The 22,965-nt window shown below is 46.5% G+C and overlaps 7 protein-coding genes across 7 annotated transcripts; 4 read left to right on the top strand and 3 right to left on the bottom strand.

Moving 5' to 3' along the window:
• Nucleotides 1–29: 29 nt before the first annotated feature.
• GGS25DRAFT_477371 (P-loop containing nucleoside triphosphate hydrolase protein) lies at nucleotides 30–2,482 on the bottom strand. The gene is made up of 2 exons (XM_049259848.1): nucleotides 1,842–2,482; nucleotides 30–1,761 (listed from the first exon to the last, which is right to left on the bottom strand). Exons 1-2 carry the CDS (start codon nucleotides 2,352–2,354, stop codon nucleotides 175–177), a joined length of 2,100 nt encoding a protein of 699 aa, XP_049120421.1. The 5' UTR covers nucleotides 2,355–2,482; the 3' UTR covers nucleotides 30–174.
• Nucleotides 2,483–3,292: 810 nt separating this feature from the next.
• GGS25DRAFT_529375 (uncharacterized protein) lies at nucleotides 3,293–5,301 on the bottom strand (the record flags this gene model as incomplete). The annotated part of the gene is made up of 6 exons (XM_049265280.1): nucleotides 3,293–3,739; nucleotides 3,795–3,910; nucleotides 4,548–4,723; nucleotides 4,787–4,932; nucleotides 5,047–5,100; nucleotides 5,249–5,301. 6 exons carry the CDS (start codon nucleotides 5,299–5,301, stop codon nucleotides 3,391–3,393), a joined length of 894 nt encoding a protein of 297 aa, XP_049120420.1. The 3' UTR covers nucleotides 3,293–3,390.
• Nucleotides 5,302–5,486: 185 nt separating this feature from the next.
• On the top strand, nucleotides 5,487–7,480 carry GGS25DRAFT_477358 (Cdc37 N terminal kinase binding-domain-containing protein). Its single transcript, XM_049259847.1, has 3 exons — nucleotides 5,487–5,699; nucleotides 5,770–7,077; nucleotides 7,146–7,480. The coding sequence occupies exons 1-3, from the start codon at nucleotides 5,676–5,678 to the stop codon at nucleotides 7,263–7,265; spliced, it is 1,452 nt and encodes a 483-aa protein (XP_049120419.1). The 5' UTR covers nucleotides 5,487–5,675; the 3' UTR covers nucleotides 7,266–7,480.
• A 1,839-nt stretch (nucleotides 7,481–9,319) lies between these two features.
• On the top strand, nucleotides 9,320–11,137 carry GGS25DRAFT_477356 (uncharacterized protein). The gene has a single exon (XM_049259846.1). It carries the CDS (start codon nucleotides 9,696–9,698, stop codon nucleotides 10,452–10,454), a length of 759 nt encoding a protein of 252 aa, XP_049120418.1. The 5' UTR covers nucleotides 9,320–9,695; the 3' UTR covers nucleotides 10,455–11,137.
• A 1,744-nt stretch (nucleotides 11,138–12,881) lies between these two features.
• GGS25DRAFT_138640 (glycoside hydrolase family 5 protein) lies at nucleotides 12,882–14,703 on the top strand. The gene is made up of 2 exons (XM_049256291.1): nucleotides 12,882–13,710; nucleotides 13,852–14,703. The coding sequence occupies exons 1-2, from the start codon at nucleotides 13,218–13,220 to the stop codon at nucleotides 14,610–14,612; spliced, it is 1,254 nt and encodes a 417-aa protein (XP_049120417.1). The 5' UTR covers nucleotides 12,882–13,217; the 3' UTR covers nucleotides 14,613–14,703.
• A 932-nt stretch (nucleotides 14,704–15,635) lies between these two features.
• On the bottom strand, nucleotides 15,636–17,500 carry GGS25DRAFT_477350 (uncharacterized protein). The gene is made up of 3 exons (XM_049259845.1): nucleotides 17,246–17,500; nucleotides 17,037–17,180; nucleotides 15,636–16,981 (listed from the first exon to the last, which is right to left on the bottom strand). Exons 1-3 carry the CDS (start codon nucleotides 17,303–17,305, stop codon nucleotides 15,920–15,922), a joined length of 1,266 nt encoding a protein of 421 aa, XP_049120416.1. The 5' UTR covers nucleotides 17,306–17,500; the 3' UTR covers nucleotides 15,636–15,919.
• Nucleotides 17,501–19,267: 1,767 nt separating this feature from the next.
• GGS25DRAFT_138559 (uncharacterized protein) lies at nucleotides 19,268–21,421 on the top strand. Its single transcript, XM_049256290.1, has 5 exons — nucleotides 19,268–19,891; nucleotides 19,980–20,075; nucleotides 20,128–20,775; nucleotides 20,830–20,962; nucleotides 21,019–21,421. The coding sequence occupies exons 1-5, from the start codon at nucleotides 19,529–19,531 to the stop codon at nucleotides 21,216–21,218; spliced, it is 1,440 nt and encodes a 479-aa protein (XP_049120415.1). The 5' UTR covers nucleotides 19,268–19,528; the 3' UTR covers nucleotides 21,219–21,421.
• Nucleotides 21,422–22,965: the final 1,544 nt, after the last annotated feature.

Here is a 22,965-nt window from a genome sequence, read left to right as displayed (position 1 = left end):
CCAATCACACATCACACAACCTTAAAACATTAAGATATTCCTTTCATTAATTACTATCATGAATCTGAAAGAAGCAGCAGCAACAGCAACAACAACAGCAACCTTAGAACCAGATTTCCACACCTAAAGATTAACTATAATAAATGCCATACACATGTGTCTCGTAGTGTATTTTCATGGGCTGCAAATGTAATCGTCCTCTTCACTGTCCTCGAAAATAAAGGGGTAACCCCCTCTTTTGGCCTTCTTATCACGTTCCTGGGCTTCGAGGTGTCCTTTATACTTAGCCATGGCTTTCCGTTGGATAACGAGAGCTTCAGTGCAAAACATATCTCCGAACTCTTCAAGGAAGTCCCACTTGTTATTCCGTAGGATATCTCGGACCTTTTCAGCGATTTTATCTGGAGCAACGATCCCATCACAAACCTTGGCTACTTCCCATTGCATGTTGCTTTGCATTAAAACACACCCAGGCATGCGGATAGGGTCTCCAAGAAACGCAAACGCTTTGTTCACTTGCTCCTCGCAGAAGGCATTAATTTCCTGCCATGCAAACCACGCCTTCGTCCCTTCTTCGGGCTGAGTTCCAAAAGGTAGCCTAGGGGGTACCTTGGAAATCCGGCCGAGTTCATGATGACACCCGTTACAGCATAACTGCAATGAAACCACCGTCTTATCCTCTATGCCATCGTCTGTTGACTCCTGTAGAAATTCAAGGGCATATTTCCTGAAGCACTTGGCATTAACGAATCCATATATGTCGGGTTGTGCCTTTCTCAAATCGGCCCTGAAGATTCGATCAGGCATCATCCAATAGCCTCTACGAGCTACCCCAAACTGCCCCAGTTCTGCATCTACCACAGGTCCGTCGTTCAGATTCGGCGTTTCTATTGATCCCCACTCAGTATCGCCCAGGGGTCCTAGCCGATCAAAGTACCAATAAGGGGGAAAGAAGAATGCCTTTCCCTGCGTCTTTCCGTCCCGGACTGCTCGGCCGAATCTCCGCCACAAGTCTGCGAGATCGCCAGATGCGATTTGCCCGAACTGTACTACCCTTTTCACGTCGGGGACGTCCAGGTCGATCACAGGAGGGCAAACGACCATGATTCGGCAAGGAGAGTCCTCTTGCACAAAGTTGTCATATAATAGCTGTCGGTCATTTGGTCGTATATCCGCATGGTAGTTTCGGATAAGGCTTTCGGCCTGAGAAGGAGACAACCCAAGATCCTGAGCTTCGGACATTAGGTACTGGCGAGCGCCGACAACCTCATGTAGCTCGTTCATGTAGACGATAGTCTTCTCAATATCTCGAGGGGCCTTAGGCTTTATCCCATCAAGTAGGAAACGTAATCGTCGGAAATCGGGGCGTTTGCCCTGTACCAATGGTTGTACAACAATAGATATATTGGGTCGGTCGACGGTAGTTTGTATGAAGCACAACTCGCCTATCGAATCACCTTTTGGGCGGAAGCCAGCCTTAGTCAACACATACTTCTCGGTCTTTTTGCTTAGAGTAGCAGTGCATCCAAACCAGGGCACGTCTTTGGGAAGCAATGCTCTCATTTTGCCAATTTTTGGAGTTATGTGCATTTTTTGCCAATCGTATACCGTATGAAGATCGTCAATGGCCACGAACGCTATCTTCTGATTAAATGTAGGATTCCGAAGCAATTTGAGGAAGGGATCGTGAGTTAATTCCTCAGGACTGATGATAACATGGTTATATCGCCCCTGGGTTAAGTCAGACCACATGTGATCATCCTGTTGCAAAGTCAGTAACTAATAATCCATACATAATACCTATCAAGGTACCTAAGTATTTGCGAATGATGTTTACTAACCTTTTTGGTATCGCCGTTTATTAGAAGTGGACGTAAGCCGGGTATCTGACGAACAGTATTGAACTGATCTTCACCTCGTTGCTTTATCGTACACAACGATATGGTCACCTTGTCTTGCATGATAAAAGGTACAGTGTGTAAGACGAGAGTCTTCCCGTACCCAGGCCAGGCGATAAGAATAGTATCACCACGACGGAATACTATACGCTGGATTGACCCTACTTGGGCTTCCTTGGGCTGGAGTCTGGGTACACCCTCAATACGGCGACGGTTCAATAAGGCTTTAGTGACGGCATGTACGAAATCATATTCTAGCTGGTGCACATCGAGCTCACCACCATTTTCGGTCTTGGTAAGGGACTGTATATGTTCGAAAAGGAATTTAATACAGTCCTGGGTTGGGATTCCATCTATGGTCTGATCGGTCAGACCATCCAGCTTCCCAAGTTTTGTGATGAAGAGGGAAAGGTTTTCGAGTGTAGGATTGGTAGGCAACTGCATAATTGATGACATGATCGCTTAAGAGCGATTGAAGTTTTTTCTTTCCCTGAAGGAATCAGATCAATGTTGGGCTATTGAGTAAAAATATTTGTGAAATATTGAACTGGTGGTGTATTAGAAAAGTTCCATTAGAAAAGTTTCATCATGATAATGCATACTACATGTACCTAACCTAGGGTATTCAATCATGATGTTGCTTATATCCAGATAGGTACTACCTAGTACTAAGTACCTACGGTAGTTTACCCCCCCGCTAGTGCGTCATCCCCCGCAGCAATAGTTAGGTAGATATTCTCTTTTAATACATACCTTTCACCACTCTCATCTCATATGTACATGGTAGTATGTACCTACATATGTACTTGCATATGTATGTCAAACATAGTAGTACTACATAGATGCATACCTAAGTGCCTTATGTAGATGAAGACACCAGCACAGGCTGCGGAGGTGTATATACTGCATGTACATATGTGATTAACATTGAAGGGAGCATTGACGCTGACGAAGCCTGCCTCGTTGTAATTTCTGGGTCAAAGTGATTATAACTTATTCTCAACCCGTAGCAATGACTCTTCCCCAGTCCTAACTAGGTGTAGAGTATCCATAGAGTCGATAGAAAGGCAAGTGTACCTAGATAGGTAGATGAGGAGAAACCTCAAGGCTCTGCCATAGCTAATTCAATGCCCATCGTTAGCCATTTACATATATTTTTAACTTTAGGAAAGCAATTCTCACATCTGTTTAAAGCCCGACATGAAAAGCCCAGCATCAAATTGATACTAACACTATCCGATATGTAGTTTAACTGTGGTGGCCGTTGCGGCTCGCGGTATGATAGTAATACACCCATAGAGTACTCCAACTCATACCTCGAACGAGGCACCAAAAAGTTAATAGTCGCTTCAAAGACCTCCCTGGATGGTGAAAGACGAGATGATTAACACCAAGACGTTAATCCATGCCCAGATAAAGGGTATCCACGTTGGCATCTGGTAGCATCCGGAAGTGTAGATAGCGCCGAGTCTAGATATAAACGTCAGGTCCATTACAATTGCAATCGCATATGCGCAAGTACGAAATCGAAGGGGATTACATACACCAGCCCAACAACGCTTCCAGTAAATAGCGCCTCAGCCCCTGCGACCAAGGCAAAGACAAATGGGACGGCCAGCAAGTATTTCCATACCGATCGTGGTTTTCCGATCTGCATCGACAAAGCGATTCCAGTCGCGCCTAGATGAAACAGAGCATAGAGGATCAAGGTCCACAGAAGCGTGTACCGCCATGAGTCCCATATTGTGTATAAGGCGCAGTAGCTGTTCTGGGGAGGCCAGCAGAGGGAGGGAAACGGGGGACTACGGTAGTTCTCGGGGGGGTAATTAAGGCATTCGGGTCTATGATATATCGTCAATTGTAAAGCCCTTATTCAGAAAAGGGTTGGATACGTACGGTGTTGTGGCCATCTGGCCGTTCTCTATAAAGTGTTTGCTCTCTGGGATCAAAAAGATGTTTTGTAGTTGACGTAACGTGGAATAAACAGCGTGGTAATCAGCGTGGTAATCATACTAGTTAATCTTAACATATCCTAGTGGAGCTTCCACTTTCTAAGGTCCATACTGGCATACCAAAAGTAAGGGATACTTGCATTAGTGCATATTAGGTACCCGAGTTGCCGGTACTAGGTAGCACTACCTTACTAACCTTAGTACCTAACCCCTAGTAGCATATGACTGTGCATTGCAGCTACACTAGTAACCTAACCTTCATAGTAGGTTAAGGTTAAATCATTCTGTTATTTTTATATTTCTTCTTTCAAGTTCCAACTTCATGGATATTCTTGATAGTCTCTTACCCTGCCTTTAATACCTACCCCCTTTTTTTCTGATCATATTATTGACTAGCATTAGTTGGGAGTTGGCTCATTGAATCGAGCTATGTACACCTTCACCCCTTGGATGGTCTAGGAGCTAAGGCTTCCTTCCAGTGATGCAGTATTTAGTAGTGTTCAACCAAGCGCCTTTCCGAGTCTCTTCCAACACGAGAGGCAGTAGCCTTTTCACTTCTTTTGCCATCTCCTCATTTTCGGTCTTCCGCGCGATAAGCTCATGCATCAAGAATGCCAGATGAGGTGGCGTTTCATGTACTTCTTGTCTTAACGTCTACTAAACCACTCCCTGAGAATATATCAAGTAACTCAGGGACCCATGTTGGATTCAAGCGCGGATCTTGTGACTTCACGAGACTCATCAGAGCGGCAAGGTTCTCTGACTTGTTCTCTGGTCTCGACTTATCAGTGCGTACCGTTCTGTTGTCGGGGTCAACCCATTGCCAGTAACCACCAGGTTCTGGCGCCGACATATTCATCGTTAGCTTAAGTGCTGCGATTCACAGGATGAGAAAGGATAAGAGTATTAGAACACAAGAATACTTAGCACACGTACTTAACATCGTGACGAACTTATCTATCACAGCAGGAACCTCCTCCCTCAATAGAACAAAGACAAAGAAGCGGACATGGATGATATCAAAGGCACCCACAAGCTCCTCGAGGACCAGACCCTTCACGTTCCATTTCCTAAGGGTGATGCTAGGAGGAAGAACATCACGTGGAGGCGCTGCCTCTTCATGGGTAAATGAGTCAAAATGGTACTACCAGGGCTCGAGGTACAATATTGGTAGTCTAGGGGTTATATGTACTCACGCTGTGCTTGTGCCAATATCTGCTATTCGTAGATTCTCTTGCTCTGTAGAGATTCTAGGATGGATAAGGAATCCGAAATCTTTCACCCAATGAGTGTGCATCAAATTTAAGCTGATGTTATTTAAGAACCACTCCAATCAGTTTTGGTGTCGGGGAGGGAATAGTCAAACATGGCTCAGGGGAAGGGGAAGGGGGGACAAACCGAGAGTTGTCGAGAATATCTCGGGTGAAGACATAATCATCTTTAGGAGCCATGTTTATTAAATCAGACGTGGTTCATACACACTTAAAGAGCGAGTTATAACGTTAAATAAAAATGCATACATACCTACTTAACTACTTTGTAAGGTTAGATCTTTATAAATCGAATTTGGGATTTATAATAATGGCATTAGTGTATATAATTATGCACATGTATGATGTATCATATGGAGGTTGCAGGAACATTCTCGATAACGATAAACTCGTTCACCCCACTATAATCGCGGGGCAATACCAAACTCAGAGCTCGTCTTCCTACATATGTACCTCTAGTAGCATTCCTTCACCTCTCTCAATTCTTCAATGTTACATACATGTAATTGAGAACCTTGGAAACAGTGAAATAATTGGCACAAGATTAAGCCGCAATGCCTTTAGATTATAGCAAATGGGTAAGCATACTATTCTTTTTTTTTTCTTCTTAGGCATATCCAAATAAGACTAACATCTTATCTTACATAGGACGCCTTGGAGCTCAGTGATGACTCCGATGTTGAAGTCCACCCAAATGTCGACAAGCGTTCCTTCATTCGTGCCAAGCAGAACCAGATTCATATGGAACGCCAGCAGCGTAAACATCAGATCGAGACCCTGAAGTACGAACGCCAGATCAATGATGGGTTACTGAAGAGAATATCGAGCCTTCTCAACGCCCTCAAAGCTCACGCTGCTGAGGCCGAGACCCGAAACCCAGCCGAGGTTGCTTTCCAGGCTGTAATGGAATCCGCTGGCAATCCAGATGACGACAAACCACCTCCGAGGCCTGAAGGCGTCCACGCTAATGTAGAGCAGCCCCCTTCGTACACCAAGATGATGGCGACTCTGTTGGACCAGGTAAACAAGGAGCTCGACGAGAAAAAGCCCGAAAATCGCTACAATGCCATGATCGAAGAAATCGGTATACATCTAAAGCAAGTTCAAGATCTACAACAAGAGCTACTCAAGAAGTTGGCAGAATTGGAGAAGGAGGAAGGTCGCAAGATTACGAGCGAGAACCTCCATACAGGATTTGACAGTTCACAAATCAACAAGTCCACTGCGTCTACCTCTGGAACGAAGGCGGCAGACAACACCAAGGTGGAGCTTCTTAACCCTGGTTCCGCATTGTCTAAACCGAATGATTCGGATACAACCGTTGCAGCAGATGGTGACGATGATGATGAAGTTGAAGCTTCCCCAGACGCCCGCAAATTCGCCAACATCAAAATAAACAACTTGCGGGAAAGCAATGCATTCCTTGGCTTGCACCCGCATATCCTCACCGAGAAGGAAACCGATGGTCTTTTAATCATGGCCTTCGATGCCCAGCTTGATGGAAAGGAGGATTTTGCCCGACAGTGTGTTCATCAGGCCTTACTTATACAGTACTGCCGTGTGTTAGGCAAGGATGGTGTTGCGGTCTTTTTCAAGTGCATCACCACCAAGGGTCATAAGGCTCAAGAAGTTTTCTACAGCGACGTGCAAGAAAGATACTATAAGATCAAGAATCGCGTCGCTGAGATAAACGCCCAACGAGAGGCCGAGGGCGAGTCTGGCGGGGGAGTGGAGCAAATACAGCTGCACGCCGTCGAGCCAGGCACCGAGATCAAGATTAAGATCCCACCCAAAGACAGCGAGGATGAGGGTGAAAAGAGAGGCCGCGAAATCTTTGATGGATTCTCCCCAGAGATGCAAAAGGCTTTAGAGTCGGGCAGCTTGGATAAGGTCAACGAAGTGCTTGGCAAGATGAACGTCACAGAAGCCGAAGATATAGTTGGCCTCCTAAGTGAGGTAGGTACTCTTTCTAAATATATTTCTTGTTGCAGATTTTCTAGGACTATTTACTGATAATGCCGCAGGCCGGTGTCTTGAGCTTGGAGGAACAGTTGATCGATGCTACTACGGAAGAGGGCCAGAAGCTTCTCAAAGAGATGGAAGAGAAAGCTGCGTCGGAGTCATATGCGGATGATCCAGAGTAGTTGACGTCTTTTGTGACTAACACATCATTGATACCTACCTATATGCCGTGGCCTCGGCGAACTTCTTCACTGGTGTAATAAGGGATTAATACATGCTCATGCTCTTTTACCATTGCATTAACCCAGAAATTCAAAATTTACCAGGACACGAGAGAGATAATGCTACTAGACTTAATCATGGGCTATTCTCTTAATGTGCCTTTAACCCACTAACCTAATACATATTACATATGTATCATACCTACATGTAGGTCCTAAGTAAGTTGGTGCGCTTTACTTATAGACAGAGTGTGGCAGGTTGGAAATAGGACGACATGAGCTCTGTATTTGTAGCAATGTAATCCCGAGCGCAACTGTTAACGCGATACTTGATCTTTATACGGGGGCGTTGTATATTTAGAAGTAGAGTGCTAAGTTACATATATGTAGGTTAGTAGTGTTAATCTGAGTTGTACAAGTACAAATAGGGCTGATGATTGGAGGTGGGAAAGGGGAAACACGATTGAAAGACTTGCATCTGACATTGGACTGGTACATATGTATTAATCACGAGCCTCCTCTAACGGTGACTAACGGTGACTAACCCAGTCAGCCAGTCAGGCTTGGTACGATGTAGTTTCCCCATACTTGGTGGCTAGTACCGTCCTAGTGATACGCTAAGCAACGGTAGTTCCTGAAACACCTGGTCTTTGCGTAACCTTTCAAGCCAGCTATTTTACATAGTTTCAAGGTTCATTTTAGGGGTTTCCAGAAAAATATCACTCAACCTTGCAGAACCTTGGAAGCTTCCAAGGATTGTAGATAGAACCAAGAACCAATAAACAACCTAAAACCGCGGTACTCCTACAACACCTGGGCATTTGAACCCTTATTAAACCTTATTAAACCTACAACTGTATTGTATTGTACTAGTCGTACATACATGCATACATGCATACCCCTTACGGCCATTTCTTATTTCGTTTTGTGACTTTTCACTTTTCAACTTACAATTTTTAGTTACAATTTACGATTTACAATCTACAATTTACACTTTGCTGTTTTACACTCTCAAGTGCTTTACATTTTTCATCCTTGATCCGAACTAAAAAGTTCCCCATCCCCCTCTCCCGTCCAGTTCTGTGGTTCTGCATCTGTCTGTCCACATTTGTTTATGGCGACTCTTGCGCCATTCGCTGACGGCGAAGCTAGCTCTACCCTACTCCCCCCATTCCAGAAGCATTGAGCAATAATCCCCGAATCTTATTGTTGATCCGTTGAGAGGGGTATTTCCCTACATCTCCAGGGCCTATCTTTATTATTGGTTACTACGAACCGCCTTTTTCGGACCTTTGATCGATTTCCACTGACTCCTAGCTGACTGGTTGGCTGACGGTGACAACGAACTCTCGACTGTTCTAGCTCAGTTCGGGTTGGTTCTGTCATCAATCTTCTTGGACGTCAATCGATACTCGACGTGTTGTTTCACATATTCGACAAACACACACCAACAAACACATAATACACACATTACGCACTCCTAACTTTTCCGCGACTCGTTAGGTTAATATCTTGATGATAATCTATTGCCCGGCAATGAATCGTGTTCCATCCTGTCTTGAGCTACTCGAACTCTAAACCACTTTATTGACACCCACCCACTCGACACTTGCTTGATCGCTTCAATACTTCAAACCCCTGACGTTCCGGTCCATCTCCGATTTCCTATTGTCGATAATAATAATCATTCATTTAATCTCAGCCAGACTATCGAAGTCGGTAATCTAATACTTAAGAATATTACACTCGGCGTCGTCACGCAACTTTTTTATTCTCGACGCGCTACTAAATCTTCACGATGGCTGAGACAGCGACTCAGTCCGTTCCTGATTCCACATCAACAAATCTGCCAGGCCGCGGCGCGACACTGCCTACCCCTCCCTTATCTGCCATGGCTGTACCTGCAAATACCCAAGTCAATCGCCTCCGAAGTCACTTTGGTCTATCGGCAGCCAACCCGGTCAACCAAAATGGTAGCTTCGAGTTCGATCGTGTTATAAAGTCTGGCTATGTTCAAAAGCGCACCCAAAAGACAAAGGTAGATGGCTAGCTTACTAATATCTTATTGTAGCCTACATCATCATTATCGTGGACAGATTGTGCTAACATTTATTGATTACGCAGACCTGGAAATCTGTCTTTCTAGTGCTCCGGCCCAGCGAGCTCTACATCTACAAATCGGATAAGGAGAGCAAGCTTCGCCATAAGATCTATACCTCGGAGCTCTCGGCCGTCACGCTTCTTAAGGATCCCAAGAACAAGCGCCATAATCTCTTCGGTCTGTTCTCGCCGTCGCGAAACTTCCATCTTGAGGCACCAACTCTAAAGGATGCTCAAGAATGGGTCGACTTGATTAGAAAGGACGGTAGAATTGAGGAAGAGGAGGAGGAGATGTTCTTAGCAAGTGCCGTTGTGCGCCGACAAACCTTTGCCCCTATTAGCATGGCTCCAAATAGCTCGGGATCCACAAAGACCCGACAGCCGGACATCGAGAGGCCGCTATCAAGTTCTCCCTCGTCTACTGAACCCCCTTCATCTCGATCTCTGACGTCAGCAACGAGAAGATTCTCCCATAATGACTACTCCGGGATGTCCGCAAACGAACTGGCTTCGCATTCCGATTTCTCCGACAATGATGGCCCACGAGCTCATGGGGCTTCCATTGACAGCTTCACGGCTCGTTCTCCCGGCATATCTGGTTTGCAGCTAGATTCTAGCTCGAAAGATCGCCCAAGCCTAGTCAACAGAAATGCTAGCCAACTAAGTGGCCTGAATCTCGAGAATGACCCGGATCGCATCGTTTGGCAAGGCTGGCTCTGGCTCCTGAACAGCAAGCGTGGCGTGAAGCAGTGGAAGAATCGCTGGGCAGTGCTACGGCCGCGAAACATTATTCTCTACAAGGACGAATCGGAGTATAAGGCCTCCTTCATCCTGGGTCTCGCGGTTATTGTTAACGTCGTGGATATCAACCCGATTAGCAAGAGCAAACTGCATTGCTTCCAAATCATCACGGATGAAAAGAGTTACCGTTTCTGCGCTCACGACGAAGAAACACTGCTGTATTGCCTAGGTGCCTTCAAGAGCATCCTTTCGAAGCGCAGAGAGCTGGAAGCACGCGCAGCTGCCTCAGGGAACGTGGCGACCCAGTGAGCAGGCTAACAAGCTAGCAAGCAAGCATACATGGATGATCTTGCCAGCAAGTCATTGTTTTTCGTGATACCCTAGGAGTCAATATTGGTGGGACCGCATTCGGAACGTGGGACGGTCAAAAGGCACGATGGCGTGAGACTTGTCTCTGCGGTGTGCTACGGGGCTAGGAGTATATTATTGTTGTTGAACTTCGTACAGGTAACGGGGGGTTTTGCTGGATTGCTTACCCTTTCACGACCGGTTTACGATACAAAAAGCAACATTTTTTTTCCCTTCCCGTGTATTACGCATGTATAATTGCGTTATGATAATGACGGAGACAGATACAGAGTTGTACAGTTTAATAATACCTACACTACCATTAGACTTTGTAATCCATAGCCATACGCTAATTTAATGATTCTGTATTCCTTATCCACATGCCTAGGTTAGTGTACTAGGTTAAGTATATAAGAATGATGAACGTCCTCAGTAAGATCTACACCTGATGACTAGCTAATAACTAGTAGCTACCTACCTAGGTAGAGAGCTAGCTTCAAAGTTCATACTTAATCGTGGTCATACAAGGTACAGAGGGATTCTGGTGTTGCGGCGCATTCAGCCCATTGTGGCAGGTTAGTTATCTCACGCCGAGTCGACTGAGGATGTTCGGTATTCCGTTTGGAGACGTTTGGAGATTTGGACTATCGATACAACGGCCCGAAAGTTGAGATACTGTCATAATGCCCTCCTAGGCAGGATGAGCATGGTGTCATGCACATGCTTACAACTTAACGGCATAACTATCCCTTGCTGAAGACCAGCTCTATGGTCTAACAACCTACCTAAAACAGGTAGTTGTCGATCCTACTTCCTAACCCTGATGCTAGCTAGCGGCGTAGCCCGACGCTACGGATTTGCTACTGCTGTGTAGACTCTGTAGAGTAGTTATAGGATATGGGAGTGGTGCCTGGTGCTATCATGTTTGGTAGGTATTACTTAACTATATGTACTGTTAAGATCTTTATGGGATCCATAATTCCTAGCCTAGTAACTACCTACTAAAGTATTTCCTGTCGCGATACCCTCAGAGACGAAAAGCGACCCTCACTTCGCGGTGTCGCATTCTACGGTCAGAATTAAGTTATTACGTACAACTGTACAGAATCCGCAAAAGGGGGCGCTTTGTGTAGGTCATATGGACACGACCTATCAGATGCGGTAGTTGCTTGTATGGGCAGCTGCAGGTAATGTGATGGATTTCATGGTGATGTCCCCCCCTTCGGGTCGGTCAGTTCGATGGGTAGTCGATGCAACGATACATTTTCATTACCTGCCCAGGCTACCCTTCTGTATGTGGCACTTTCAATGTTGTCTCTTTACCCCCTCTCTCTTCCTCTCCAAGTGCTGTAATTATTAATACTGCGCTTCTCTAATCGCTGTCAGCCACTAGATTCCTATTTTACATATGTTAGGTCCATAGTAGGTAGTATTCACATCCATGGATATGGCATAGTACTGTACCTACATGTACATACCTATCTAGATCGGCATGTAGTGAACGGCTATCCCCTGACGCCCTCCCTTGGCGGGACCTTGGAGAAAATACTTGGCTTTCTTTTTCTCCGCTCTCTCTTCTCACTCACTTCCACACACACTCTCTGCCTACCTCCTCCCTCCCCAATACCACCTCAGTCAACCTTAATCCACCCTCATTTGTAGTATACTGCCCAATCATATGTCTCAGTCATGCGATCTTCTATATGAGACCCCTTGTCTTAGCTATTGGATAGGCGCGTCCATTGCCACTTGTGGTGTTATCTAGATCTTTAACCTCATATTTTCTATTTATTTTTCTATGTTCCCCTATCCCCTTCGTTCTGCCAACCTGCTTGATTGGTCTCTAGTCCCTGATCCTGCCTATATGATAATTCCCCCCAAATATAGTAATGCATTGCATCCATGTGTATTATCCTGCGCCCAGAGGCGAAAAAAAAAATAACATGCCTGGCTTCCTACCTATCTTCCCTCCTCGAAATATGGGTGAATTCTCATGTTCTTGCGCTCTCTTTCGGGGCGTAGGTAGAAGACCGCGTGAGATTTCCCTTTAGGCCGGGCACGAGTTTCTTAAAGACATAAGAAAAGCCTCCCCAGTCTTTCCTGGGAAGCCTCTCTCGGCTCAGGCCGACCCCGTGGCGGCCAATATCTGTTCCTGGTCCGGGGGTGTGCCGTATATCATCTGGTTGGATCAGGAAGGTCAGTAGGTCGGTGTATGCGGGCAAGGTAGGTCAGGCCCTGGAGCCGAGAGCTTCATGGGTGAAGGAGCCACACTTTCGTGGTCCCCGACAGATCATACTAATATGTATTGTGCTCTCATTAGTCCATCCATCCTACCGATCTAGCTTGTCGTCATTATATATACGACGGGTGCTCCTCATGTACATCTGCTTGGCTTGCCTTTTGCGATCCTGGTATCTGGCTTAAGCATCCTTAGATTCGCCATACCCTTGTTGATTATAGTAGTCGCTGGGCGAGCAAGGAGTTATACATATACCCTTCACGCCACTCACTTGTTGCTTCACTGTGATCCTCATTGGATTACTTAACCAGTCTTTTACACGACGTCGTCCTCTTACATCTTGTTGTGAAGCTATCCGAGCCAGCTTAGAGCCAGTCTCGACTTAACGCTTGAGCTCTTTCTTCTTCTTCTGTATATATTATATACTATATCCACACAGATACGACTGTACATTACCTTCTCTATAGATCCCTACCTACCTCATCATGAGGCTCCTCCCGCTCCTCACGGTCCTCAGCACCGTCGTGCTCCCCGCCGCCTTCGTATCCTCGCAAAAACTGCCCCTCTCCACCACCTCCCGCTGGATCGTCGACGCGGACGGCAAGCGCGTGAAGCTGCGGTGCGTCAACTGGGCGGGCCACCAAGAAGCGAACCTGCCCGAGGGCCTGCACAAGCAGTCGGTCGACTACATCGCCGACTTCATCGCGCAGCAGGGCTTCAACTGCGTGCGCCTGACGTACTCGATCGACCACGCGCTGAACCCGGACGTCAAGGTCGCCGACTCCTTCGTGGCCGCCGCCCAGTCCGCAGACGTCAGCGTCGATGATCTGAACGGTGTATACGCTCAGGTCGCGGAGAAGAACCCGTTCGTGGGTGATGCGACGACGCGGGGCGTCTTTGAGGCGGTCATTGCGGCGCTTTGGAAGAGGGGCGTCATGACGATTCTGGATAATCATGTTAGCAAGGCCAGCTGGTGCTGTGAGTTACCCCTCCCCCCTTTTCTTCTTTTCCTTTTTGTTTTCCCAAAACCTCCTAGCTCGTAACAAGCCCAACTAAAGTAACCGGCAAACCATAAGCCATGTGTATGTGTAACTGACAAGAAGTATGTACAATAAACAGGCAACATCGACGACGGCAACGGCTGGTGGGACGAAGGCTTCGGGTACAACGACATGAACAGCCGGTTCTTCAAGACCCAAGACTGGCTCTCCGGCCTCGAGAAAATCGCCTCGTGGTCCGTCTCGCAACCCGGCGTCATCGGCATGGGCCTGCGCAACGAGGTGCGCGAGTGGCTGCTACAGGGCGCCAACGGGCGCGAGGACTGGTACAACTTCATGACGCAGGCGGCGACGCGCGTGCACGCGGCGAACCCGGAGCTGCTGGTCGTCATGGGCGGCACGCAGTCGTCGACGGACCTCACGCACATCCGCGCGAACCGCAACATCGACTGGTCCGCGTGGCAGGGGAAGCACGTCTGGGAGTGGCACGCGTACTCGTTCACCGTCACCTTCGCCGCCGTCAAGGGGAACTGCGATCTCTTGAAGCAGGCGTACGGCCTGTTCGACGGGTTCGTGCTCGAGCAGGGCAGGGACTACACCGCGCCGCTGATCCTGTCGGAGTTCGGGTTTGGGATGACGGGGGGCCCGAACGATGGGCTGTCGGATGATGATAACAGCTACTTCCAGTGCCTGAGAGATTATGTTACGGGTAATGATGGCGAGTGGTCGCTTTGGGCGGTCCAGGGCTCGTATTATCTACGCCAGGGCACGGTGGATGCGGAGGAGAGCTGGGGGCTGCTCGATAATGATTGGAAGAACTTGAGGAATGCGAAGGTGCCGGAGTTGCTGGCAGATATGTTCAAGGTTACCCAGGGGCCTTGAGCATATATGTGTATGTGTATGCGGGTTTGGTTGTTTCGACGTGTATATATGAGGGAGTGGTTAAAGGGTTTGTAGTATGGAGGGTCGTGTTGGATATTTCCAAGTCCAGGTATGGTCGAAGTTGGTTTGGGTGGTTTTGATACCCCTATTTTTCTTGTATACGATTGTTACGACTTCTGTGTTAGCTATTTATGAGTCGATATATGTTACTTAGTTTAGGTATATAGTAGTTATAAGACACCATAATACTAGGTACATTTTGTACATACAGACAAAAACTCTCTCTATGTAGGTATGATGTCTTTGGGTAGCATGTATCAGTCCATATATCGAAAAAGATATGCCCGGGTAGGTAATGGCTTCGACTAAAGTCCTGCTAGCTGTAGAGGCATTCATGGGCACTGGGTACTAGGTACCTAAGGTAGTGTGTACTACTAGGTACTAGGTAGGTATGTACATAGGTACCTAGGCACCCAGGCACCCAGGCAGCCATACCAAACCTCACCGTCGTCACCCACCCACCTATTTACCCACCCTGCCCCCCCGAGTAAAGCTTAAATAGCTTAAAAATGTGATGCCTTACAACCCCGATTTCATACAGCAGTGTCAATCGCCACTTGGCGCAGTGGTATGAGACCTGACAGGACCATGAAAATCCCTCTTTCTCGAAGGGGGGGTTTTCGTAAGGCGAGGGTTCGATTCCGAGGCATGGCGGCAATTTGGCTGATTGTTCAGGTCAACTGCCTCGGATAGAACCTGAGCCTGAGCTTTTTGTCATTTTTTCCATTATTCTTTTCTTTTTATTATTTTTTTTCAATTATTTTTCCATCGTCCTTTCTACTCCTCCTGAATATGATATGGCTTCATCATCATTTTCTCATTCTACCTAAACCCTGTTGATGATACATCATTCTCTCCTATTCAGCACACTCCACCCCCATTGCACCTTCATGAATTACCATAGTAATAGATGTTTTCTTTTAGCCAAGAGTGTATAAGTAGATAATGAGGCACCGGAAACACGTCTGTTACAAATATTGAATATGTTATTTTAGACTACTCGAGTCGAGTACTAGCATGTTTACAAGGCGAACATCTTATTGAGACCTTGACAACTTCTTCGTGTCTTTATATGATTCTAGAAGCTTCCAAGGTTGATGTATCCATGATGATAATGACTGCTTGTCTGAGCATCTGGTGTAGTGACGCCAGAATATGCTTGCTACATATCTATCCATTTACCTTCCACCATTTTAAAATATCACCCTTCGTCTCGGGGTATTAGCAAAGTCTGTAATTTACCTATCCTACTCTTGGAGGAAGTATGCCTCGTCAAACTGCGCCATGTCCGTGTCGTTGTTATCAAAATACATCATGTCATCGAACGTGCTATCATTGATACCACCACCCCCTAGATCAAACATGTTATCGCCAGCACCACTATCACCTAGGTTAAAAAGGTCATCAAGGTTTGAGTCATTCTTGCCTTGTTCCTTTGGTGGCGGCTGTGATGCTCCAGTCGTATTCTGGCTGCTTGCTGCTGCATTGCTGGGCTTAGAGTTGTTGGGGGGAACCTTGCTGCTCTTATCTTGAGGTGCGAACTTCGCCAGATCAAACTCGGGCATTGGAGCTGGAGGCGCACCTGTGGTCTCCGTATTTGAAGGGGCAAGAGAGAATTGCATGTCTGTGAAGCCCAGTGAGTTCCTCCCTCCCACCGCGTTAGGATTGGCTTCTACAGCATTAGCCGGCATTGACATGGCGTTGAGAGAGGCGCCCTGGGTTGTCTGGGCTGCCTGTGCGGCTGATGCAGTCTGAGGCGGTCTATTGTGATGTACGTTAGGTGCGGTCGGTTGAGACTGGGGGTTGGCCCCTGGCCCTATAGTAGCGGGTTGAGGGGGCTGGAGTCGAGGGATCTGCGGCGGGGGGACTGGGGTCACTTTGGGAGGTTGGCTGATCTTTGGCGTTGGCTTGAATGTTTGCTTTGGGGAAGGTTTTACTTCGCTCTTAACAGGAGGAGTCGACTTGGCTGGAGGTCTGATAACACCACTGGGAACTCGTGGTGATGGCTTCTTTTTCTCACTCGAAGCTAGGTCAACTATGCCGGTAGACATGTTCATGCCCATAGGCGTACCCATACCCATACTCATGCCCATGCCCATGCCCATGTCGGGGAACGGGGCAGCTGTCTTCGTCTCCTTGAGTACAAAAGCTGGTGAGCTCATGGTATGAGCAGCAGAAGACGGCAGTTCCATCATAGGCGCCGGTGGTGCCATAAGCTGAGGAGCCGGAGCCGGGACCGGGGCCGGAATAGGAACACGCGAAGCGCGCAGTTTCTCTAGATCTCGGAGTATGACGGACTTAGCCCTTATCTACAGCTGAAATTAGCCTTAAGCGTATGAGATTTGTAATGCGATTAAGACATACTATCTCACTCTCGAGATCGTCTAGAGCATACTGATAAGTAGTCAACGATTCTGACGTGTTGGCGCGGATAGCGCTGTTTGCGCCGGGCGTGTTATTCTGGCGATCCTTGGTAGTTGCTCTCAGATGCTTTCCAGTTTGTACCAGCTATAGATATAACTTGGTTAGCTAGGTATACTATTTGATAGCCGATGTAGGTATAAACCACTTACAACTTCGTTGAACATCTGGTCCAAGATTTGTAGGGGATCTTGAGGCTTTGAGGCTGCCATTGCATTCGGCGTTCTCTTGTACGAAAAATGCGAAAATTTCACAGTGGGTTATTCAAAATTCATATATAGATACCAAGTAGTTTCCAAATGTGGATGTGTGTGTTGGCGTTCATATTTTATTGTGAAGAAAGACTGAAAGTGTGAATGTGTGAATGTCGTTCTGACATTTTGATTTGGGACATTTCTAGTTTGTAGTAACCAATTCTGTACCCACATAAATTAAGGTTATGGCCTACAAACTATGTAATCCCCACTGTGTCGCTAGCTGACTTCAATGTTCCATTGTTCCTAGGTGCTACTGTGTACATATGTACTAGGTAGGTAGGGACTAGGTATATTCAAGTTAGGCAGACTCTAAAATGCTAGAACGACCCTGAAACTTAAATCCTGCATATGTATCTTCATGTTGTTAACGATCAAGAAGTCTATCAAGTTCATGAGATGAACAGATGAAGAAATCAGCTTATATACATAATTACTTAGTACCTACATATGTACATACTTACATCATTGTATCTACATACCTAGTAGTTATGTACCTAGGTAGGTAGATACTAACGGAAGTTTCTTTGGCCAACATTGAATTGAATGGCATTATGTGTTTCGTCAATGGTACAATCCACTTGTTATTGCATGTTGCATGCATCGTAGGTAGCCCTGCAATTTAGAGCTACCGCCTATAAGAAGCTGTAAACCATCTAGACGACATGATCCCATCACATAATCACTTTGTAGCATACTATGATATGAGCTATATAATATTCACATTGAACATATATCGAAGAGTTGAATTACCTAGTACATATTAGGTGAGGGAATATGTATATTTATGTACTTGTACCTAACTATATCACAATGTACGTCGTAGGTACTACTACTAGGTAGGTAGTAGTACAATAACTACATACTTACATGGCATAGGGCATTACATAATGAATCTATCCCATACTTAACTTCACTATAAGTGACTAACTACCTAGGTAGTAGGTAAGGTAGCTGCGAGACGGGAAGCACCTGGATTATCCCCACAAATTTTGTCAAGGCTTCTCCACCGACCCAAGGTACCCATCAAACTCTTGTTCTGAAAAAAACCCAATCCCACACGCCGCATCTTGCTTAGTCCCCGTTTGCTTTTCCTTTCCCTCCTCCCATCTTCCTGTATCGTGTGCAGATTAATCTTCACGTATCGTCGGTGCCGTGTGTTGAAAATCGGGGGACTCCTCCTTTTAAGGCAGTTTCCTTTTTTTTCCTCTCTTCCCTCTTATCTTTGTTGTCGTCTCGTCTCATCTCGTCTCGTCTCGTCTCTCGTCTCTCGTCTCTTGTATCGTCGTCACCGTCCCCTCGTCGTCCTTGTCGTCGTAGTCGTCTTTTTTCCTCCTCGGTCAAGGTTCACTTTTTGTACTTTTTTCCCACTGTCGCCGGTTGATTAAAGTGCGTGTTGCAGCTGCATATTCTTATGTCCCTGCTCCCCCTGCAACCTACACCCTACCGACAGCAAAAAGTAAACGTCGCTTGTCACTCGTCACTCGTCACTCGTCACTTGTTGCTAGTGGTCTCTTCCCTTCGGTGGCCCATATCGTCCTTAGGTCCTTAGGTTGTAAAGAGCTTTGCCCTGCGCGTCCTCGACTAGAATCGCATTGTATCGGCGTCCTATTATCTCTCGTCCATATTCTCGAATAAGTTCTATTTGAGATAACCATCTTCTTCTATTTGAGCTTGCGTCCTTAACGTCTCTTAATCGTCATTGCGCATTTACGTCTTGCTATTTGCAAAATACCAATACCGATACCGATAGACCTCGCCGACAACGAGCGCGCGATTGTGAGCAACCAATTTGCATTGAGTTCGATTTTTACAAAAAAAAAATAAAATAAAAGGAAAACCGCCAGGCTGGGAAACAATAGGACCGGATCAACCCTTTCTCACGTACCCCACTTCTATCCTCAACTTTTTGTCCACGACCCGAACGAAAGCTACGACAACTTCTCCAAGGCAAGATATTGGACCCTTGCGACTAATTTTCAGATACGGCTGCACCCCTCTTTTTTTCGCAAGTCGAACTGGTTACCTTTTTTTTTCTCGCCTGCTTAATTTTATTGTTCTTCTAAAAAAACAATTCAATTTTGCGCGACAATTACACATTTAACCTTAGACACGACAAGCACTCACTATCAACAACCACCAAAGCAAAATCGTACTCGCGAAGCCATCAACCCGCTCACAATGGCAGATACTTCCGCACCTTCTCAGCTTCCCCCGCCGCCGCAGCCTAACGCTGGCGCGCCTGGTTTCGATAACCAGAATGGCAACGCTAATCCCGCGCACATGCCGCCGCCTCCTCTCCACATCCCGCCGAACACCAACCCCATTCCTACCGCCATCACCTCTCCAATGTCGGCCGTTGACAAGAACAATGTCATGTCTCCTACCAGTGGTGGCCCCTTTACGCGCCGTGCTGCACCCGAACCGAACAAGCGTGCTCTCTACGTTGGCGGTCTTGATCCTCGTGTCACTGAAGATGTGCTGCGCCAGATTTTCGAAACCACTGGTCATGTCCAGAACGTGAAGATAATCCCCGACAAAAATGTAAGATCACCTTGAGACCTACTCAAATATGATTGCTCTGGGATCATAGATCCATGAATTATTAATGAATACGCTAACCGCGGAACAGCAAAAGGGTTACAATTACGGGTTCGTCGAATATGATGACCCCGGTGCAGCTGAGCGTGCTATGCAAACATTGAATGGACGACGTGTGCACCAAGCTGTGAGACTGCTCTCCCATACTAACGCAAATCCATGGCTAACTGGGATTGTAGGAAATTCGAGTTAACTGGGCCTATCAATCTAACACCTCCAACAAGGAAGACACGTCCGGTCACTTCCATATATTCGTTGGCGATCTATCCAACGAAGTGAATGACGAGGTCCTTTTGCAGGCCTTCTCCGCCTTTGGAACCATCTCGGAAGCTCGTGTCATGTGGGATATGAAAACAGGCCGATCTCGTGGGTATGGTTTCGTGGCGTTCCGAGACCGAGCCGATGCCGAAAAGGCGTTGAGCTCGATGGACGGGGAGTGGCTAGGGTCTCGTGCAATTCGATGCAATTGGGCCAACCAAAAGGGGCAGCCTTCGATGGCGCAACAGCAGGCGATGCAAGCTATGGGCATGACGCCTACTACACCCTATGGTCACCACCATTTCCCGACCCATGGGATCCAGAGCTACGACATGATCGTCAACCAAACTCCCGCCTGGCAGACGACTTGCTATGTTGGCAACCTGACTCCGTACACAAACCAGAACGACGTGGTTCCTCTTTTCCAGAATTTCGGTTACGTCACTGAGTCACGCTTCCAAGCCGACAGAGGTTTTGCGTTCATCAAGATGGACACCCATGAGAATGCTGCTATGGCTATTTGCCAGTTGAACGGGTACAATGTTAACGGCAGACCTCTCAAATGCAGCGTAAGTTGAACCCCTGAAGTCTACCAGAAGAACAACATTAACATGATATTACAGTGGGGCAAGGACAAGACCCCTACTCCTCAGGGTGGTGGTGCTTTCGATCCGTCGCAGCAGGCATTCAGCCCTCAGAGCGCCCAGGCAACTGCGTACCCAGGTACGCCCTCCACTTTCTTCCCACAGTATGGGGGTGAGTTTTCCTAGATTATTTGTCCTGTCTGAGCGGTGGTGTTAATACATATACAGGTCAGTATGGTGGTCAGCAACAGGCTTACGGCGGTCCTCCGGCACAGTCTCCTGCGGGCTATGGTGCTCAACCCATGGGCTACGGCGGACCACCGAGCGCCGGTGGCTACGGTCGTGGCCAGCAGCCACCTAACCAGCCGTGGACACAGCCGCCCCCAACCCAGAGCTTCAACAGTGGATACCCTGGATACCAGGGTTAATGTATGTAGGGAATGTCGATTTTCTTCAGCGGGGCATCTGATTGAAATGGAGGCTCTTCGGATGTGCACACTGGCAGTATTTGTCTCCGTTTTGGTTGCTCGTTCGGTAGTCGCACGCACATATGAGGGTGGACCTCCCAATGTGTTCTGATGGAACTGTACCATCTGGAATTTTTCTCTTTAGATCGATGCATTCCAGTTTTTCTTCTTCCTCCGTCTTCCTTATTTTTTGCTCTTCTCTTGTTGCTGGCTCTCGTGGTTGTGATTTTTTCCTAGCTCGGATTCTTGAAAAATATCGAGTGCTTGCTTATCGTTGGGAATTGTTCTGCAAAGAAAAAGTTTCTGGCATTTCCTTAAAATCTTCTTTTGATACCTTGAAGCATTATTGATATCAGCCACGGCGACATGTTTTTCTCCACCGTTGAGCTTGACGAAGTTACGGCACTACCTACTCTATTTTTCACTTTAACGCAACCCCCCCTTTCCCCTATCCCTCTCCTCCCCACTCCCTTTTCTTTCCCCCCAAAAAGGGCCGTTAGAGCAGGCTTCCTGATGGTCCATGAGGAAGAACACACGAATCTCCCTTTTCCCAGATTAAGGTGAAAATAAGACGAGGCAACGAAGGTGGTGTAACGCTTCGTACTCCAAAGGGAGTAACAATGGATGATGTATGTAGTCCCAAGTCGAACGGACTGGTTTTGGTGGTAACCAGTTAGTAGAACTCATGGATTAAGAAAATGATGAAGAAGTTAAGTTCAAAGTATCATAATCATGGTGATCATGAGTAAATGCCTCTTGTTTTCATGAAGGCTTCCAATGCCATACTCAATATATCTACGCAAATACCACGAAATAATTATGGAGGTGCTAAGGTATACATATGTATATATATATATATATATATGCCTGGGTACCTACTATTACTAGGTAAACATTGGATACTTGAAGTTCAATAATACCTAAAGTTACCGTTTTAGACAAGAGACCCTGTGGCGTTTGTGGCTTCTGCAACATTAACAACTTGAGCGATTGAACATACTAATGATCGATGATATTAATCATGGTGTATGTGTATGTGTATGTGTATGTGTGTGCTGTGTTAGATAAGCTTAAAAGCTCGAAATGGATCGGGCTAGAGTAACGAAAACTCTAGAGGGAGTCAGGGACAGAAAAAAATGAATTTGACTTTGATATCCATTTTGTCCTGAGCTGAGAAAATGTGACAACCCCCGGCTAAATGACGAAAATTGATCCCCCTGATTCCCCCATGTTCATCTGGCGTCATTTGGGCTCGGACGTTTCGATTATGCCCAACTTTTAGCTGGTGAGAAAGGACAACTACAATTTTCACAGTTTTACTTCTTTAAAAAGGACCAGGGTTAAGAATGAAGAAGAAGAAAAAAAAAAGGGAAAAAATTACTTGCGATTTTTAACATTGAGATCAGACCTCTATAGTGAAACGAAAAAGCATATCTGGTGACAAAGAAGAGGGGATAAAGATAGTAGGTTAGACTCCGTTAGGGGACATTATAGTGAAGTGATACTTTGGGCTTGGCACCGGCCGGACCGGCACAAGAGTACTAATGGAAAGTTAGATATTAGACAGATCGCCGAGGATGCAGGACCCAGGTAGCCTGTAGGTGACCCAGGTAGGTAGGAATGTATTGTACCTAGGTTAGATGTAAGTATACTAGTTACATAGGTATACATGTATCAATTGTAATATTATACGATACCATGCGGCACG

The sequence above is a fragment of the Hypoxylon fragiforme genome (genome assembly GCF_022984875.1).
Source record: "Hypoxylon fragiforme strain CBS 206.31 chromosome Unknown GGS25scaffold_2, whole genome shotgun sequence".
In the NCBI taxonomy this organism is placed as follows: Eukaryota; Fungi; Ascomycota; class Sordariomycetes; order Xylariales; family Hypoxylaceae; genus Hypoxylon; species Hypoxylon fragiforme.
Note: the sequence above shows the minus strand (reverse complement) of the source record. Positions and strands in the feature narration are given on the sequence as shown.

Coding starts and splice junctions, on each gene's coding strand:
- GGS25DRAFT_138640 (XM_049256291.1), top strand. CDS start 13,218: ATGAGGCTCCTCCCGCTCCTCACGGTCCTCAGCACCGTCGTGCTCCCC. Junction 13,711..13,851: donor TAGCAAGGCCAGCTGGTGCT/GTGAGTTACCCC, acceptor TACAATAAACAG/GCAACATCGACGACGGCAAC.
- GGS25DRAFT_477371 (XM_049259848.1), bottom strand. CDS start 2,354: ATGTCATCAATTATGCAGTTGCCTACCAATCCTACACTCGAAAACCTT. Junction 1,762..1,841: donor TAAACGGCGATACCAAAAAG/GTTAGTAAACAT, acceptor ACTTTGCAACAG/GATGATCACATGTGGTCTGA.
- GGS25DRAFT_477356 (XM_049259846.1), top strand. CDS start 9,696: ATGTTCTTAGCAAGTGCCGTTGTGCGCCGACAAACCTTTGCCCCTATT.
- GGS25DRAFT_138559 (XM_049256290.1), top strand. CDS start 19,529: ATGGCAGATACTTCCGCACCTTCTCAGCTTCCCCCGCCGCCGCAGCCT. Junction 19,892..19,979: donor AGATAATCCCCGACAAAAAT/GTAAGATCACCT, acceptor ACCGCGGAACAG/CAAAAGGGTTACAATTACGG. Junction 20,963..21,018: donor TTTCTTCCCACAGTATGGGG/GTGAGTTTTCCT, acceptor ATACATATACAG/GTCAGTATGGTGGTCAGCAA.
- GGS25DRAFT_477358 (XM_049259847.1), top strand. CDS start 5,676: ATGCCTTTAGATTATAGCAAATGG. Junction 5,700..5,769: donor CTTTAGATTATAGCAAATGG/GTAAGCATACTA, acceptor TATCTTACATAG/GACGCCTTGGAGCTCAGTGA. Junction 7,078..7,145: donor TAGTTGGCCTCCTAAGTGAG/GTAGGTACTCTT, acceptor ATAATGCCGCAG/GCCGGTGTCTTGAGCTTGGA.
- GGS25DRAFT_477350 (XM_049259845.1), bottom strand. CDS start 17,305: ATGGCAGCCTCAAAGCCTCAAGATCCCCTACAAATCTTGGACCAGATG. Junction 17,181..17,245: donor ACCAGATGTTCAACGAAGTT/GTAAGTGGTTTA, acceptor TTATATCTATAG/CTGGTACAAACTGGAAAGCA. Junction 16,982..17,036: donor ACGATCTCGAGAGTGAGATA/GTATGTCTTAAT, acceptor TTTCAGCTGTAG/ATAAGGGCTAAGTCCGTCAT.